General features: G+C 37.9%; 1 protein-coding gene across 45 annotated transcripts in view; it reads right to left on the minus strand.

The window, feature by feature from the left end:
* Positions 1 to 16643, minus strand: part of phldb1b (pleckstrin homology-like domain, family B, member 1b) — a 147480-nt gene that overhangs the window by 70900 nt on the left and 59937 nt on the right. For 32 of the 45 annotated variants that reach the window (XM_073923547.1, XM_073923543.1, XM_073923538.1 and 29 more), the window contains 2 exons: positions 12520 to 12645; positions 3836 to 5337 (listed from right to left, as the gene is read on the minus strand). In XM_073923547.1, coding sequence (XP_073779648.1) covers positions 3836 to 5337; positions 12520 to 12645 — 1628 coding nt within the window. Of the gene's footprint in view, positions 1 to 3835; positions 5338 to 7163; positions 7393 to 12519; positions 12646 to 16643 lie in introns of those variants that run through there. The other 13 variants (XM_073923569.1, XM_073923568.1, XM_073923557.1 and 10 more) reach the window with 1 other exon arrangement.

The raw sequence follows: 16643 nt of genomic DNA on the forward strand, positions 1-16643 counted from the left end.
CTGCACTGTGAACTGTGGTATAATAAAAGCTCTCATGCCGCATCATGCTTGTCTCTTATAAGCAAATGTTGAAGCACTATCATTTTGGCCTGGTTTATACTTGCGCGTTGTTGTGCATTTATACTTCTGTATGCGGTTTGTGTTGCTCTGCAGTAACACTTCCGAAACGCTAGCTGGCAGTAGATTTAAATGTTGCTCTTTGTAGTGTTTCTTCATGAGTGTTTATTTTTTCTGAATGCTAAAAGTAGCTAAAACTCACTTCTTGAGAGGCATGAACCAGTGGACGTGCAACAACTTTAATTATAAGGTAAACACAAAACAAAAGTTTCCATCTGGAGCACCTTTACAGGACTTGACACTTGTAAACACTCACTCCCTCGGGCTCACAGTTCTCAACACTGCCCACACTTGCCACAGCTATCCAAGCCGACCAATCACAGAGCTTGTGTTACACATTGTTGCAACGTGTAGTTAAATTTTTTGAGAGGTGCACGTCAGCTACGGCAAGGGCTATGCGACAGCGTGCATACTGTGCAGAAGTATTAATCAGCCTTTACTCTGCTTCATACAACCATAATATGAATATAATTAGGATTCTGAATATGTTAGGTTAACAATTCCCATGATTCCACATTCATCACAATACACCTTTGGCTGTTGTGAATATGTACCCCCTAGTTGTAAAAAATACACACTGTGACTTTAGGAGGTGGCTTGTTAACCCTAAATAACTTTATGGAAACTGAGAACATAACACCCTGAACAATCCAAGCACTAAGTACTAATTATCTTAACACCCAAAATAAACTTCTTGTCGGGTCATGGATTTTGGCTAAACATCACTAAACTGAAATTGTGGTTCTTTCATTTTGATGCATTACTCACATTTTGAAATATTTGCTAATCAAAAGCCTTTAGGCTAATTCACATCACACCAACAGACAGCAACACACACTTTCACCCCGTTTACACTAATGCGTTTTAGTTTGAAAACGCATAAGTTTTGCTACGGTTACGCCATCCGTCCACACTACACCGGAGTTCTCGAGCGCCGAAAACGGAGCGTTTCGAAAACGCTGGAGAGGCCGTTTTCATTCTGAAACGCTGCTGCTCCGTCTCAGTGTGGATGGGAAAAGACGGAGACATCTGAAAACGGAGGCGGGGCTGCAAACATTCGCCTCTCTGATTGGGGCTTTTCCTCAATATTAAGTAGCCTACACACACAGTTCAGTCCTGCATTCTCTCCGTGTAAGTTCAGACTTCACAAGTTTGATCAAGGCTGCATCTCTTCTTCTCAGTTTGATATGGAAAACATACAGAGGACACGCATCAATCTTCAAAGGGAACAGTGTACTTTATAACTTCATTCACATCACCCTGGCTACGTTGTTTCACTTTCTCAACAATAAAATGTAAACTTGATATAAGGAACTGCCTATTTTTATTTTAATATTAACAACTAAACAGACAGCAGAAATGTTGAGGCGTCGTGCTGCCTGAGCGTCATCTTCACTGTGTGGATATTTATAACAAAACGGAGCCGATAACAACACTGCCTCCTTTCAATTTCAGTGAAAATACGAAACATACCCTCTCTTTTGCTGAATATCAGTTTTAATAATCGATAATGGCCATTATAAAAGTATAACATACAATAAGTTTATACATTAGAGGAAATAAAGGCAAGCGATCAGTCAATATACAGAATAGGCTACGTGCTTACATTAATCATTAACTTATCTTTGCGCTCAGCCAAAACACGTTACCTGAGAACAAGTAATAGATTCCAATGACCAAAGTCAGGGAATATGTCGTTAGATAAAGACAACAAGATGAATGAAATATCCCGTTTAATAAATATAGTGAGATTAGATCCAGCGGGAGATGCTTGATGAGGAGTCCGAGTAGCATAGCTCTCATCTGGGTAGATGGGCTCCAGCGATTGCCAAAGTGTGTGTGTGTGTGGTCACGTGATGTGCGTTTTCAGCGTTTTGGTGTGGACGGAGAGCTGTTCAGAAACGCTGGGTAAAACGCGAGTGTGGACGCGGATCGTTTTCATTCTAAAACGCCGTTTTAAAACTAAAACGCACTAGTGTAAACGGGGCCTTTGTTGAGTTTTGTGGGATCAATGTGTTAGCCCTATCAGTGGCTGTTGTTGAAATGTCACTCGTCAGTCATGGAATGTCTGGTAAAGTGCTGTAATCAGGTGATTGTCTGCATCTGTCAGTGCTGTGTGAATTGGCCTTTAAGTACTAATAAACTCCTGTACACCCCCACTTCAGAAAAACAATCCATTTGAATTCAAATACATTGCTTGGCTAGTGAATACCCCAGGAAGCATTCTATTTTTGTCACCTTTGTCACCAGACTGTCAATACCTTCTATCTTAATGCTTCAACGAACATGCGTTCTGTGCCATGGCATGTTACATGATGTTTTGACCTCTCCTTTGTATGATAGTCAGCTGCCAAATAAAACCCTGCTGTAACACTCCCTGGAGCTCATTTTTGCTTGTCATGCAAGACAGTCTCCTGCTCCTTCTCAAAAGGAGCCAAGAGGCAGTCAAATGAGCTCAGTGTTGCTGATCTGCATGTCAGATGCATCAGGGTCTGAAGTTTATATTGAAATGCAGACTTGCTTGACGGATGATGTATAGATATATAGATAGTGCGAATATGCCTGAACAGATGAGGGCTGTTTGTTAATGAACCACAGAAGCCAGCAGACCATGAAAAAATACCTTCATGAGCCAATTCACAAGACCGACAGTTTGGATAATGAGTGATGTAATGGCTGACCGTTATACAGTTACTAAACAAAATTCAAGAGAAGATCTGATCGTTCTCCACCATGCAAACATTCTGTACTATTTGCACTCCACATTTTGCAAATATTTCAGAACAAAGTCTAAATCAAAGGTCATTTCTTGTTTGCTTTATTTCATACTAAACCTTTCTGCAGAAAGCACATTTGCAGTTATGAGGTCATTGGCATGTTGAGCTCATTCACTGAAGCTCATTCTTTGGGCATTTATTCCAGCACATTTCATAAGAACAAAGACAAAAAGGTGCACACTAGAACTGCACAAGCTTAGCAATTACCACAATGAAGATCGCTTCTGTTGGAAGTATTGATGCATGATTCTTTACGCAGGTAGATCACCTCTTTTTCTAAAAGCAATAAACAGCCGCAATTGGTAATTACAAGGGAAGCAGACAAGAGCTGTTTCAGACACAAACACATATAAAACTTCACAAGGGCCTTTGTCTCAGTGGCTTCATTCTGGGCTGCAACCGGACCAAGATGTCTACTGTTCCCTCCCAGCCCTCAGTAAAAGAGACAACAAACAATGGGGTTGCCATGGTAAAATCAGAGCCCTCTGCCTCAGCACGACAGCGGATTATTCAGTGTGTCAGTTTTGCCTAAGATGTGTAGTAGCATTTGCTCACAATGTCCAGTATTCTCACCAAAAACACAATCGCTAATGTTTGCTAAGTGTGTTAAGATTACAGTACATTCAGAGATCAGAGTGCACAGAGGATCCCACCTGGAAAATACGCAGAAACTTGCTATTTACATATAGAAAGGCATGTAGAGGCAGCAACCTACATGACATGTACTAACAGATATGGGTATTCTGTTCCTAGAGTGGTTCTTTATTCAATTTCAAGTAGGCATCTGCTAACAAATCATTTGTCCATTAACAATATTAATTAGAACTCAAGCTACTTCTTAGTTGATATATGAAGTATTTTTCCTCTCATAAACCAACTTATTTAAAAACTGTGTAATATAAATGCGTGCATTTGTAAGTGTGTCACTGCATCTCACTTACCAGTCTCTCCATTTCCTGCTCTCTGAGTCGCTCTTCTCTTTGGCGTCGATGGTACTCCAGAAGGTCATCCTCGTTGTCGCTGATCTCTGTGATGCTGTTTTTGCGCTCCCTCATGCCTGGGTGAGGCATCCGGAGGTCTCTGTGGCCTGCTGACATCTTTCGGTGGCTCCTGGGACTAGATCGTGGGGAAGACCCAGGCAGAGAACTTAGGCTGAAGGCAGAAGAGAGTGAGTTCCCAAAACTTCCCTTCCGTCCACTGCTTTCGCCAGTCAGTCCAGAGGTGGGCGAAGGACTACGAGTGCGCATCGCACGAGGACTGAATGGCTCCTCTGTAGGTGACCCTGTTTTCCTCCTGAGTCTGGGACTCTCTGGCACCATTCTTGGGGATGGGCTCTCTGGAGTTCGCAGGGTTCCTGGTAGAGCACCTGGGAGCACAGGAACCCCCCTGCGAGCTATGGAGGGACTGAGAGGGGGGAGTTCCCTCATGCTGCTCCCTTCAAGATTTCTGCGGGCCAGCCGCGGACTTTCTGGAGGCTGCAGTGTTCGAGGATGTGGGTGTGAAGGTCCACCTTGAATGATGTGAACAATGGGGTCCAATGGGGGCTGGAAAGATCTTGATGGTGGGGAGAGTTGGTGAGAGGGGCTGGACGTCAAAGAACGATCTGGCTGAGGTTGCTCCCGGAAAGGACTTGAGGGTCGATCTTGGAGGACAATGGTAGTTTTGGTTCTGGGACTAGAGGGTGAGGCAGGTGAGGACGCAGTGGAGAATTTGGTGGCTAATCTAGGACTACCTGGAACTGGTACCCGACTAACAGATGGGACATCAGTCGGAGCTGTAGAGATGGAGACTGAGGGCAGAATGTGAGTCTGTATGGGGCTGTCTGGGGTTTTAGCCACCGAGCTGTCTTGGTTCAACCCCCTACGGCTTGGCTTTGGGCTTGGCGGTGCTTCTAAAAGCGCCTTTCGCTGGAGTCTGGGACTCTCAGGCACCTTTGGCCCACTGCTGCCACTGGAATAGCTGGGCAGTATGGTCCGTGGCTGAGGTATGGGTGGCTGGCTGGTATAATTGTAACTAGAAGACCTCACTGGCACAGGAGGAAGCATGTGAGGCTGGTCCTGACAACCAATTGGTGAGAGAGTGGTGTAGCTGCCACTGCTGGCAGCCGAGGGAGATGACAGAGGAGAGAAAGGAGGGGAGTTATTCTCATAACTGGAGCCCACAGACATAGCACCAGGGCTCGTTGGGGGAGAGAGAAGGAAGCGCCCCCCTCCATTTAACATCGGAGAAAGGGGAGACTGTGAGATGGACTGACTAGAGGGCTTCTTTGACTCGGAGGATGAGGGCTGAGGGTCATCCATGACTAATGAGTCCATAATGTCCTGAAGGTCCTTCTCAATGGAACTGACGATGGCACTGTGCTCAGGGCGCACTCTCTCGTTGGAAACCAAGTGGGATTTTGCCTCTCCTGAAGAGTGGTTCCCATTGACCAGGTTCTCTGAATCTGAGAGAAAAGAAAATAATTATAACACTCAGCCATAAACAAACATAAAAATACACACATTTCAGAATGCCTCAGGTATGACAAAAATTTACTCATTATTGAATCCCTTTTGAATTTGAGATGATTTGAACTGTCTATGCAAATGGTTCAGTTATCAAGTCTGAATGATGCGATCACTCATTAAAACAAATGTTTTTGGAATTGCTAATTAATAAACAAAAATTTACAGAAGAACTGTCTGATCAATGTAATTGAGTTTTAGTACAGCATTCTTTAATTTCACACAGAGTAACATTATGGTTTAAAATTCCTGAAAGACTGATTTAAAAAATACAAACAGTTCAAATGAATAAATTCACAATAATAATTTCCATCACTAGATGAACCATCAGAGTACAGAAAACAAGAAGAGCACTTATGAGTAAGTGGATGCATTTGGCTTTGTCACCCCACCTAACCCCCATTATTATTCTCAGTACTACACCTGAGCTTTTAATGCAAGTACCTGCAGCTCTTTTGGCACTGCAAAGATGCATTTAATCCATTAGCCCCATTCAACAGCCTCCAAGTTTAACACTGCTGCCAAACCCACGGAAGACGAATGCCCAAGTAGAAATAGTGGTTACCAAATGGAAACTCAGAGACAAAGTCTGCCAGGCTCCAGGCTGAGAGGATAGACGTCAAATGAATATGTGCTCATATGGCCAAATCACTGAGAACCCTGCTGGTAATTCAATCTATCTCTCAGGCAACTGACTATCTCCAATGCAAATGGTTCTTCTGCTCAAAGTTACACAGGCCTATAAAGTAAAAATGGTCATTATCTAAACCAGGTTTTCAAACTGGGGTTCAGGAAACCCCACGATGGCTTCAAGTGGAGTTAGAGGTATGTGAGGTAACATTATAACAGCATTTTATCAGTATATCTGCTTTGAAACAATCTTTACAGTAAAATTCAATTCAAATAAACCTGACTTCTGAAAGTACTAAAGTTATATTTTAACAATTAATATAAATCACAATACAAAAGTGAGTTACTTAATTTTTGACAATATGTTTTGTAATTTCATGATAATGCTGTTTCTTATGAGCCTGTATGTGAAATGCATGTGTTTACATTTTAGAAATGGGCCTCTAGCAAAGCATTTATCATACTTTGGTATCATTAAAGGTCCTTGGCAACACAAAAATGTACAAAAATAAATAAATAAAAAGAAATAGTCGAATGCACAATATTTTAAATAAAGCCAAATATTTGGAAGATATTTCATTTAACATTTTAACAGCTGTAGACTTGGATAGGACAGCTTAGCATATTAATACTGTACAAAACCTATTGGATAGAAACTTTACATATTGTATATGAGACTGATCTTGAGTCAGTGACAGAACTGATTTCACAACATCCAAAACTTGATCAATCTTGCACTTGCAAGTGTTTGCATTTCTATCCCACAAATATTTCTGTCCTGATTGCAAAACTCTCCCTGTTCAAAACTCCTCACAAATAATACATAAAGCACATTCTTATTCCAAGTGTTGTTATTAATTATTTTTATAGTCATCGAGGTTTAGAAATAAGTCAAAGCAGCTGACGATGCCTCTGGCTCAATTTTCCATTTAAATCCCATTGAACGAGAATCGGCTTCAAGCGAGCACAGATACACAGAGATACACTTAAGACAAACACACTTAAATATTCCAAATGACAACATAATACATGTCAATCTGACAACTCGCGACTGTAAAAGGACACATATGCTACATACAGTTGATGTGTATGTCGATCTGACACATTAACCGCCTCTGTAATGATCACTACTTACAGATGAGAACACGCCTGAGGGAACGCTAAACCGCTGCGTTTGGTTATTAAGCCATAGCCGAGCTCAAATACAAAAGTACGGCTCCCGCATTCCGGTTCTTCGTCTAGGCCAGCTGTACCGGCCACAGGGGTGCCCAGGCTGTAGTATAAAGCGCCGCAGATGAGATATTCCAGCCGGGCTTTGGAGAGCCTGGCGCCGCTACACCATCGCTGAGCCCCCGCCCTCCCCTGTCCACGGTGCTGATGTGACTGACTGCTGGCTGCGCGAGGCGGGGCTACGCTCTTAAAGAGACAGTGCACTTTTCCATAATGTGTTAAAGTGGAAACTGATCTGTCATTTATTTTCATGCAAAAAAGGTTATATAACAGGCTTTCCCCCCCCAATATTTTTATTGCATTTATTCCAGATATTATACAAACTTACAAATGTATATGAAAAATAGAAGTCATATGAGCAAAGAGATGACATGAAATACATAGCAATAAAAACAAGAAAACTGTAGAACTCTTAAATCAAACTTACACTTTTCTACCCCCTTCTATCCACCATCCCTCCCATCTCCCACCTCTCCCTATTTTCTGAGTTCTTCAATAAGTATGTAACGGTGAATCAAGACACTGATAAATAAATAATAAGCCATTTGAAAAAAATATATAAATAAAATACATAAAAATAAATAAATAAATGGGTAAATACAGAGGATGAAAATGTAAAATAAAAACTAGAAGTCTCTCTTTCTCCCTTTCGAAATTCTAGTGAGCAGTTCCTGAAATGTTAAGGTTCTCAATGACTGACAGTATGGGACTCCATGTTTTGTTAAAGGAGTTCAGTGATCCTTTAAAACAATGTCTCAGTTTCTCAAGATAGATGCAATTAAGAACCTCTTTAATCCAGTGTTCTGATGTTGGAGGGGACACATGTTTCCATTTGAGGAGAATTGCGCGCCTGGCGAGCAAGATGGTAAAGGCAATGACGTGGCGTGATGTTTGTATATAACAGGCTTTTGATCAGCAGTATATAATATAATATAATATAATATAATATAATATAATATAATATAATATAATATAATATAATATAATATAATATAATATAATATAATATAATATAATATAAATCGCTATTATTTTGTATCATTACTGTTTTACTTTTGTTCTTCCACAGAAAATAACAACAACATAAACAAAACAAAAGAATGCACCAACAACATAAAATAAATGTTTTATTTTATAAGAGTTAACAAATCAATATTTAGCAGAATAAACCAGATTTTTGGGTCACAACAAATGAAAATGTTTAATATTCTTACCAGCTGTCAGTGTTTGCAATTATGAAGAAATGTCATTCTTTATCAAATAAAAATATTAAATTTTACCATACCTAATAAGTCTAGTAAAACTAGTGAAACTGAGAATGTTTTAGAAAGTCTCTTTTTTGTATATTTATTGATATAAATCCCTAATAAATTAATATAAATACTGACCGTGAAAAATTCTCCCAAATACACTGTTTATCGTCACATAAAACAAATGATGTCATCTAAACTCACAAACGGCATTAAATATAAAAAATAAAAATCAAAAATTTGTTTGTTACATGGGCAAAAAATAAATGGGTTTTAATCTGTTAATACATCACACATTTTTCTGTGCAATACTGAAATACTATCAAGCACATGCAGTAAATGGGCTGTGTGGGTACGGAGCAGCCGGATATTGGGAGAATATGAAGGGAATAGTGAGGAGGGGACAGCGGTGCAGGGTGGGTGGCGAGATAAATATAGATGTTGTAAAAGATACCTCAACTTTAAATAAGCTGAGCATGGCCAACAAAGCTGTCTGGTATGGAAAAGAGACGGATGAGGAAATAGCTCTGGCACAGAGAAAGTGTGAAGGGGTCTTTTTTCCCCTCTATAAATCAGTCCATAAACAAATATCAGATGCCTAAAGCACATGGACAACTTTACATACTGTATATATATTAAAGGGATAGTCCACTGAAAAATTTAAATACATGTTTTTACTCACCCTCTGGCACACAAGCAAAACATTAAAGATTTGTAGTCAATGACTACTTGAGAGTTAAAAAAACATATATAGAAAAAACAAAATTAATACTTGATGATACACTGAGGTTTTATGAAGAACAACATCTTTCAGATGGGACGGTAAACCGAGGTCCTGACTCTCTGTGGTCATTAAAAATCCCATGGCACTACTTGTAAAAGTAGGAGTGTAACCCCAGTATTCTCGCCAAAGCCTCTCAATCATCCCCATCCATTGAATTGGCTCTATCACTGTTTCTCAATTCCACCTATAGCTGGTTTGTGGTGAGAGCACTGGCGTTGTTGTCCTGTGGCTGCCGTCTCATCATCCAAGTGTATGCTGCACACTGATGGTGGTGTGAAGACACCCCCCTCATGATTGTGAAGCGCTTTGGGTGTATGGCCATACACAATAAATGCGCTATATAAATACACATTACATTACATTATATTACAACAATCAGGGTATTCACTGAACATTAATTACAACATTATTACCTTTCATTCACAGCCTCAGCAAATGAGCCATGATTACTCATTTATTTTTAGCTGTATATTATATTTAATTTTTATTGTTTTGCATTTAATAAAATGCCAAGCTCCTCAGCTTAAGCTAAAATTCTTTCAAAAATACATATTTACAGGTAGGGTGCGAATGAAAAGGGGGTTTGGGGGGGGGATTGACCCCCCTAATTAAGGCTTAATCCCCCCTAAAGGACGTCCAAACAAGGTGTATGGGGATTCCCTTTGAATCTGAGAAATGTTCACTCTGATTTGTATTTTAAACAATAATAATGCTAATAATTAAAATAATAGATAACCATTTGACCACTCCTATAACAGTTCAGACCATTGTAAATGCATAATTGAGACAATCAGTCTATTCGAGAAAAAAAGTAATTCAACAACTGCAATGCAACTGGCAGATTCAGACCACCGATAGACATTGTAAGAGTTCACAAGGCAGTTTTCTCATTAAATAGGTGTTTGTTTCTACATATAGCCTAAAAGTAAAGTCAAATTAGATGCATAGTTTGCATAGTTTGAACTAAAGTAAGCTGAAACAGCTAATCAGGTCATAGTATACACTAAATCAGGGGTCACCAACCTTTTGGAAACTGAGAGCTACTTCTTGGGTACCGATTAGTGTAAAGGGCTACTAGTTATTAAATAACACATTTTTCTTAATTTACTTTTAATTATATGATATTATTAATAATTAATAATATTCATCTATGTGAAGACATTGATCATGGTAATTATTTCTCACAGTAGTTGTCAACAATGATTTAACAAGTTAGATAAATATCCATATGCAACACTTCATTTGTCTGAAATTGTTTTTAAAGTTTTTTTTTATTATATAACTTAAAGTAATTTTCAAATTTACACCATGTTGGTGACCCCTGCACTAAATAGTCTATCCAACAAAACACTGAAAACCTAAATACATTTATTTATTTATAATCCTTTGTAATACATTCATTCATTATTAAATTATGTGTAATTTTAAATAAATACATAAATTTGGTTTACTGAAGCATGTTGTTACACTGAGAAAACCCGAATGCTCCACCATTGGGATACAGTAAATCTAATAATTTACTTCTGTGGAAAACTGAAGAATACTGGTGATCAATTGGCTTCTGCTGGCTTCTATATGGACAAAAACTATAGTCAATGGGGAAAAAACTGTCTGCGTACACTTTTTAAAAGTTTGTATTTTCTGTTCCTCAGAAGAAAGAAAGTCAGGCATATTGTGTGACAGAATTATACAGTGAGTAAATTATGAAAAAAAGTTTTTTGTTTAAATTAATCTTTTAAGCCTGAACAATCCTAATTAGTTGAGTTAATTTGAACTGTAATTAAACCCCAGGCAAAACAAGAGAAATAAGTGGTGAAAAGGAATGCAGCGGCTACATTGTCTGCAAAAGAATGTCTTTCATGGTGACAAAAATGTATTACCAGCCCAGGAAATGCCCTTCACCAGTTGTGTTTAAATGCTATACTTGTCCTTTTTTCCCGCCACACAACAGGAAAAGTCAAGCAAACAACTTTATACATATTGTAAATGTTGTGTTTAAACATTGGATGCTGTGTAGCACTGTAAGTGGGAGTGGAAGAGGCAGAGCTCTGTCAGACCCACAGGAATGAGCTCCTCATAAAAGTTGCATGGTGCAACTCAGGATCCAGGCAGGCTTTCAATGCTGACAGAAAAAAACGGAAATGCTGTAAGGCCCGGCTGAAAGACGCTACCTGTGCTACTGGAACAAACCCTGCCATTCAGCCACATTCAAGCAACACCCTATGAGGACAAATTCAGCATAAATGGACCATTTGTAAAACACCATCTATTTTGTGTAGTCGCACAAACAATTGCTGGTATTTAAACATCATATGTAAATAAAACACCTTTATGTGCAATATTATTTTTATGGCACTACTATGTTTAAAATATGTTGGGGAAACAAATTCTTTCCATTGAACAGCGCTCATGAAAAATAAAATTTAATTTAATTAAATAAAATTAAATATAAAAAAATAAACAAAAACAATAAATTAAATTTAATTAAATTAAAACATAAATAAAATAAAAAATTATTTAATAAAATAAAATAAAATAAAATAAAATAAAATAAAATAAAATAAAATAAAATAAAATAAAATTATTCATTCATTTTCTTGTCGGCTTAGTCCCTTTATTAATCGGGGTCGCCACAGTGGAATAAACTGCCAACTTATCCAGCAAATTTTTTACGCAGCGGATGCCCTTCCAGCCGCAACCCATCTCTGGGAAACATCCACACACACACATTCACACACATACTCATACACTATGGACAATTTAGCCTACCCAATTCACCTGTACCGCATGTCTTTGGACTGTGGGGGAAACCAGAGCACCCGGAGGAAACCCACGCGAAGGCAGGGAGAACATGCAAACTCCACAAAGAAACGCCAACTGAGCCGAGGTACATAAAATAAAATAAAATAAAATTAAATAAAATTAAATAAAATAAAATAAAATAAAATAAAATAAAATAAAATAAAATAAAATTAAATTAAATTAAATTAAATTAAATTAAATTAAATTAAATTAAATTAAATTAAATTAAATTAAATTCACAGGAGGGCTAGTAAATTTAGAAGATACTTTTCCCATGATCTCAGACAGCACACAAATGAGGTTCTGTGGCTCTGCAGGAATGTTTTTCCACACAAATGACGTTCTAAACAACACTGCCTAAGAGGTAGGCGTTAGATAATTCATGCCACAGTCGGGGTGTGTTCTCGTGTGGGATATTGCGTTACCTTTGTGGGTCCAGTTTTTCACACTGGCTGTCTGTCCTCCCTCGGGCATCATGCTTTTCATTCGGAAAGCCTCCTCGGGGTGGTTGAAGCGGAAGAAGGCGGATTGGCCGAAACACAGCATGCAGCCTGCACACAAACCAAAACAACTATTAATAAAGCTTAGAGTGAAAATACATGATGTTTTATATCAAACATATGCCTGAAGAGAACATTTCAAATGATCTTGGCAGTTTTAGAGTGGTTTTGTATACAGTGGCGGGGTACGGAGGGGGAGGAAAGGGATGTTTGCCCCTGTTTTACATGAACAAGCAGGAACATCTCACACTGTGGTGTCGAATCAGACTCTTGGCTTGCTGAGTGAAGGGAAAAAATAGACAAGCCAATGCTGGTAGAGCTGCCAGTTAACGTCAATATGAGATACAAATTAATTCTGTTTATTTATGATGAATGATTTCAGCATGTCACCAAGTGTGCTTATTTTAAAGCCAATTTCTTTGTCAGAAAAGTTCATTTAATAACAAATTCTAATGTAAAACATTTAAAAATAATATATCAGTGACATATTGACAAATATAAGTGATTCAATACCTTAGGATAAAATAAGATAGTGCCTATTTTACATATTTATAGTTTTGAAAATACAGCGCATCAGCATCCAACAGTAACAGAGACCACATAATTATTCCTTAGAGAACAAAACCTCAGCATAATTTCAAACTACAGCTGATCAAATCATTATAAAACAGTTAAGTTAGATTCTAAGTCGATCTTACTTTTTATATGTTATAGTGCTGTAGTTATATTGTAGTAATCTGGTAGAGTTTTGTGCTTTGGCTTTTTTGGGGTTAGTTATTATAATATCCCGATTGCACCAAGAAATACTGAGAACTGTCTCCATACTGATGGCATTTCATGCAGTTCAGCCTTGTAATCTTAAAATGTAAGCAAAATCACCTGTTTTGTCATCCCTTTAAACATTACGCTGGAGAATTTTTTAAATACTAGTTCTAAAACGAAGTTTGTGAAGAAGCAACGGTTACTGCTGTTCTGACATCAGCTGCAGATGTGAATAAATGATGTATGAAGTAGTTCCTCGAACAAAAGGGCCTTTAGACTCTCCGTGTCTGATCTTCTCTTTATCTAAGTGATTACGATGTCAAACTGTTGTAAAAACGCAATATCACACTCATAGCAGTACAATATGGTTGTATATTGTCACTGGTGGGACACAACACAAGTTTCCCACCAGTGCTGATATACAACCATATCGCACTGCTACCCGTGTAGTATTGCTCATACATATGTATTTACACTGTAATGAATCTAACTTACAAATTGTTAACTCAGTATAAATTGTAAGTTAGGTGGACACATTTTTGAGCTCAGAGTTGAATTTACTCGTAAAAATGATTTAACTGCATGTTTGGAACTGTTTGTTCATTGAAAGTGAAAAAAAAAATCAGTTGAGGAGACTTTGAATTTTGATTTCCTCATTTGATCATGAACCACTATAAAAAAAATAAAATGTTGAGTTAACTTGCAACCGGCAGCAAAGAAATTTGAGTTTATTAAGCTTAAGTGGTTTAAGTTGTGCCAAATTATTCCATAATGCATATTTGATTTAAAACAGCCTTTTCAGTCAACTTAAAAATATTATTTGGCACAACTTCAACCACTGAAGCTTAATAAACTTAAATTTCTTTGCAGCCGGTTGCTTTAAAATGTATTTTTTATAGTGGTAAATGCTCAGATGAGGATATATATATATATATATATATATATATATATATATATATATATATATATATATATATATATATATATATATATATATATATATATATATTTCCTCATCTGAGCATTTATATGCGATATGGCTGTATATCAGCACTGGTGGGAGGCTTAGTGCCACCACCAGTGCCGATATACAGCCATATCGCACTGCTACGAGTGTGATATTGTGTTTATACAACAGTTTGACGGCATAATTGTGTATATAAAAACAAAATCAAACACGGAGAGTTTCAAAAAACCTTTTGTATGAGGAACTACTTTCTTCCACATTGGATTCAAATCATAAGCTGACAGTTAAACAGTTGAGCAAGCATCTTTTAAACTTTAGATCTGTAGTGTCTGCTTTTTGCTGGCTTTTTGTGGGCGGAGTAATACACAAAGGGTAAAGAGGCTGTAGGAGATCTGATATTGCAGAATATCGCACGGCTATCAGCCAATCAGATTTGAGAACCAGACAGAACTGTTGTATAAATATATATAATTACCTCACTACTAACAGTAAACCAATTTATTGGTTTGTTATTTAGCTGAAATCAAACATATAATTGCATCTTTGCTGCATAAATCTACATTAAAACAAACATGTAAACAAAAAAAGTATTGCAATATGATCCTACTATAAAAAAAAATAAACAAATCAATAAACAAAAGAGCAGTCCTGCTATATAAACCTGTCTCAAAACAAACATATAATAGCAGTCATGCTGAATAAAATAAACAAGTAGATGAAACAAAACAGAAAACAACAACTCTTATAGCTATAAAGCTTATAGCTATATAAAGCTTTTATTAAAACATTTAATAAAAGTCTTGCTATATAAACAGTGCCCTAAAAGCAAACATGTAAACACCTTCAGCCTAAACAAGATAAAAACAAAAAACAAAACACGAACCTGCTTGAGCCAAACTGTCCAATCACAGTGTTTATACAAAGCAGGTAAAGGTCTCATGGAAACCTTTCCAGCCGGAGCAGATGTGTGATGAATGCGGACTGCCAGATGCCCTTTTGTTCCAGGCAGAACATTTGATTACCCCTCAGGTTCTGACAGGACAAGGTACGATTAAAGCACACAATGAAAACTAAGCGTCGCTGAAGTAAACTAAGTCATATGCTTAAGTGGCATTCTCACATCTACGTGTTTTCTTTCATGTTGTTACTGAATAGAAGAATGAGGTTTGGTAACTGATAGTGCTTGTTGACATAAAAAGAGTGTTGTAGATGAATGATCGAGTCTCGACGTGCTCGACTAGGTGAAAAGAATTAAGAAAATTAAAACAACATGAAGCCTACAGTATGTCGAACAGAAAGTTATAGCTGTGTTTAAATGAACATACTTGTTTACCAGCTGTTTTTGTTGAACAGTATTGAGGTTTGTGGTGTAAACCACATCAGCAAACTGTTGTTTCCTACATGTCCTATTTTGTGCCTTATTGAAATCATATTTAGGTGTTTTTTACAGACAATAACTGTGGTATCTGCTGCATCAGCACGAACCGCTGACCAGCTCAATCATTACCGACAAGCAGCACCAACAAATAGCAAACCCACATGCGGCAACAGCTCCACTGCTTTCTTATTTTGCACCGCAAGCAATGTGCTCATATTTGTCATCGCACAAATGTGCCATTAAAAATGATGCACAGCATCTAATTCAGTAATGGGACAAATACGTGCTTGTGATGGCAAGCAGGCTTGTGCAATCCATCCACAATTCTGTATGAGAACTGTTTGCTAACGTCTTAAATTACCCATGAGCAAGTTATCCCCAAAACACATCATGTAATCCATTATACCACAACCTCGGTTACATTATTATGTTGGTTTAACAATGGGAAAGAACTGTCATTACACACTCAGTTACAGTTTTCATTTTAAATTAAACTAATTTTAATCCCCAAAACAGCTTTTAAACAACATCCATCCATTTGTGTTTGTCTGTATATCTGACCATCCATCCATCCATCCATCTACCCATGAAAGTCAATGCACTACATTCATCCATTTGTGTTTATCTATCCGTCCATCAATCGGTCCATCCATCGGTCCATCCATTGGTTCATCCATCGGTCCATCCATTAGTCCATCCATCAGTCCACCCATCCATCCATTCATACATACATACATACATCCACCCATCCATCCATCCATCCATCCATCCATCCATCCATCCATGTATCCATTTATCTATCTATCCATCCATGTATCCATAAAAGTCATTGGACCACATTCATCCATTTGTGTTTATCTATCTGACCATCCATCAGTCCAGCAATCGGTCCATCCATCCATCCATCCATCCATCCATCCATCCATCCATCCATCCATCCAT

The sequence above is a fragment of the Danio rerio genome, chromosome 15 (assembly GCF_049306965.1).
Source record: "Danio rerio strain Tuebingen ecotype United States chromosome 15, GRCz12tu, whole genome shotgun sequence".
NCBI classification, from domain to species: domain Eukaryota; kingdom Metazoa; phylum Chordata; class Actinopteri; order Cypriniformes; family Danionidae; genus Danio; species Danio rerio.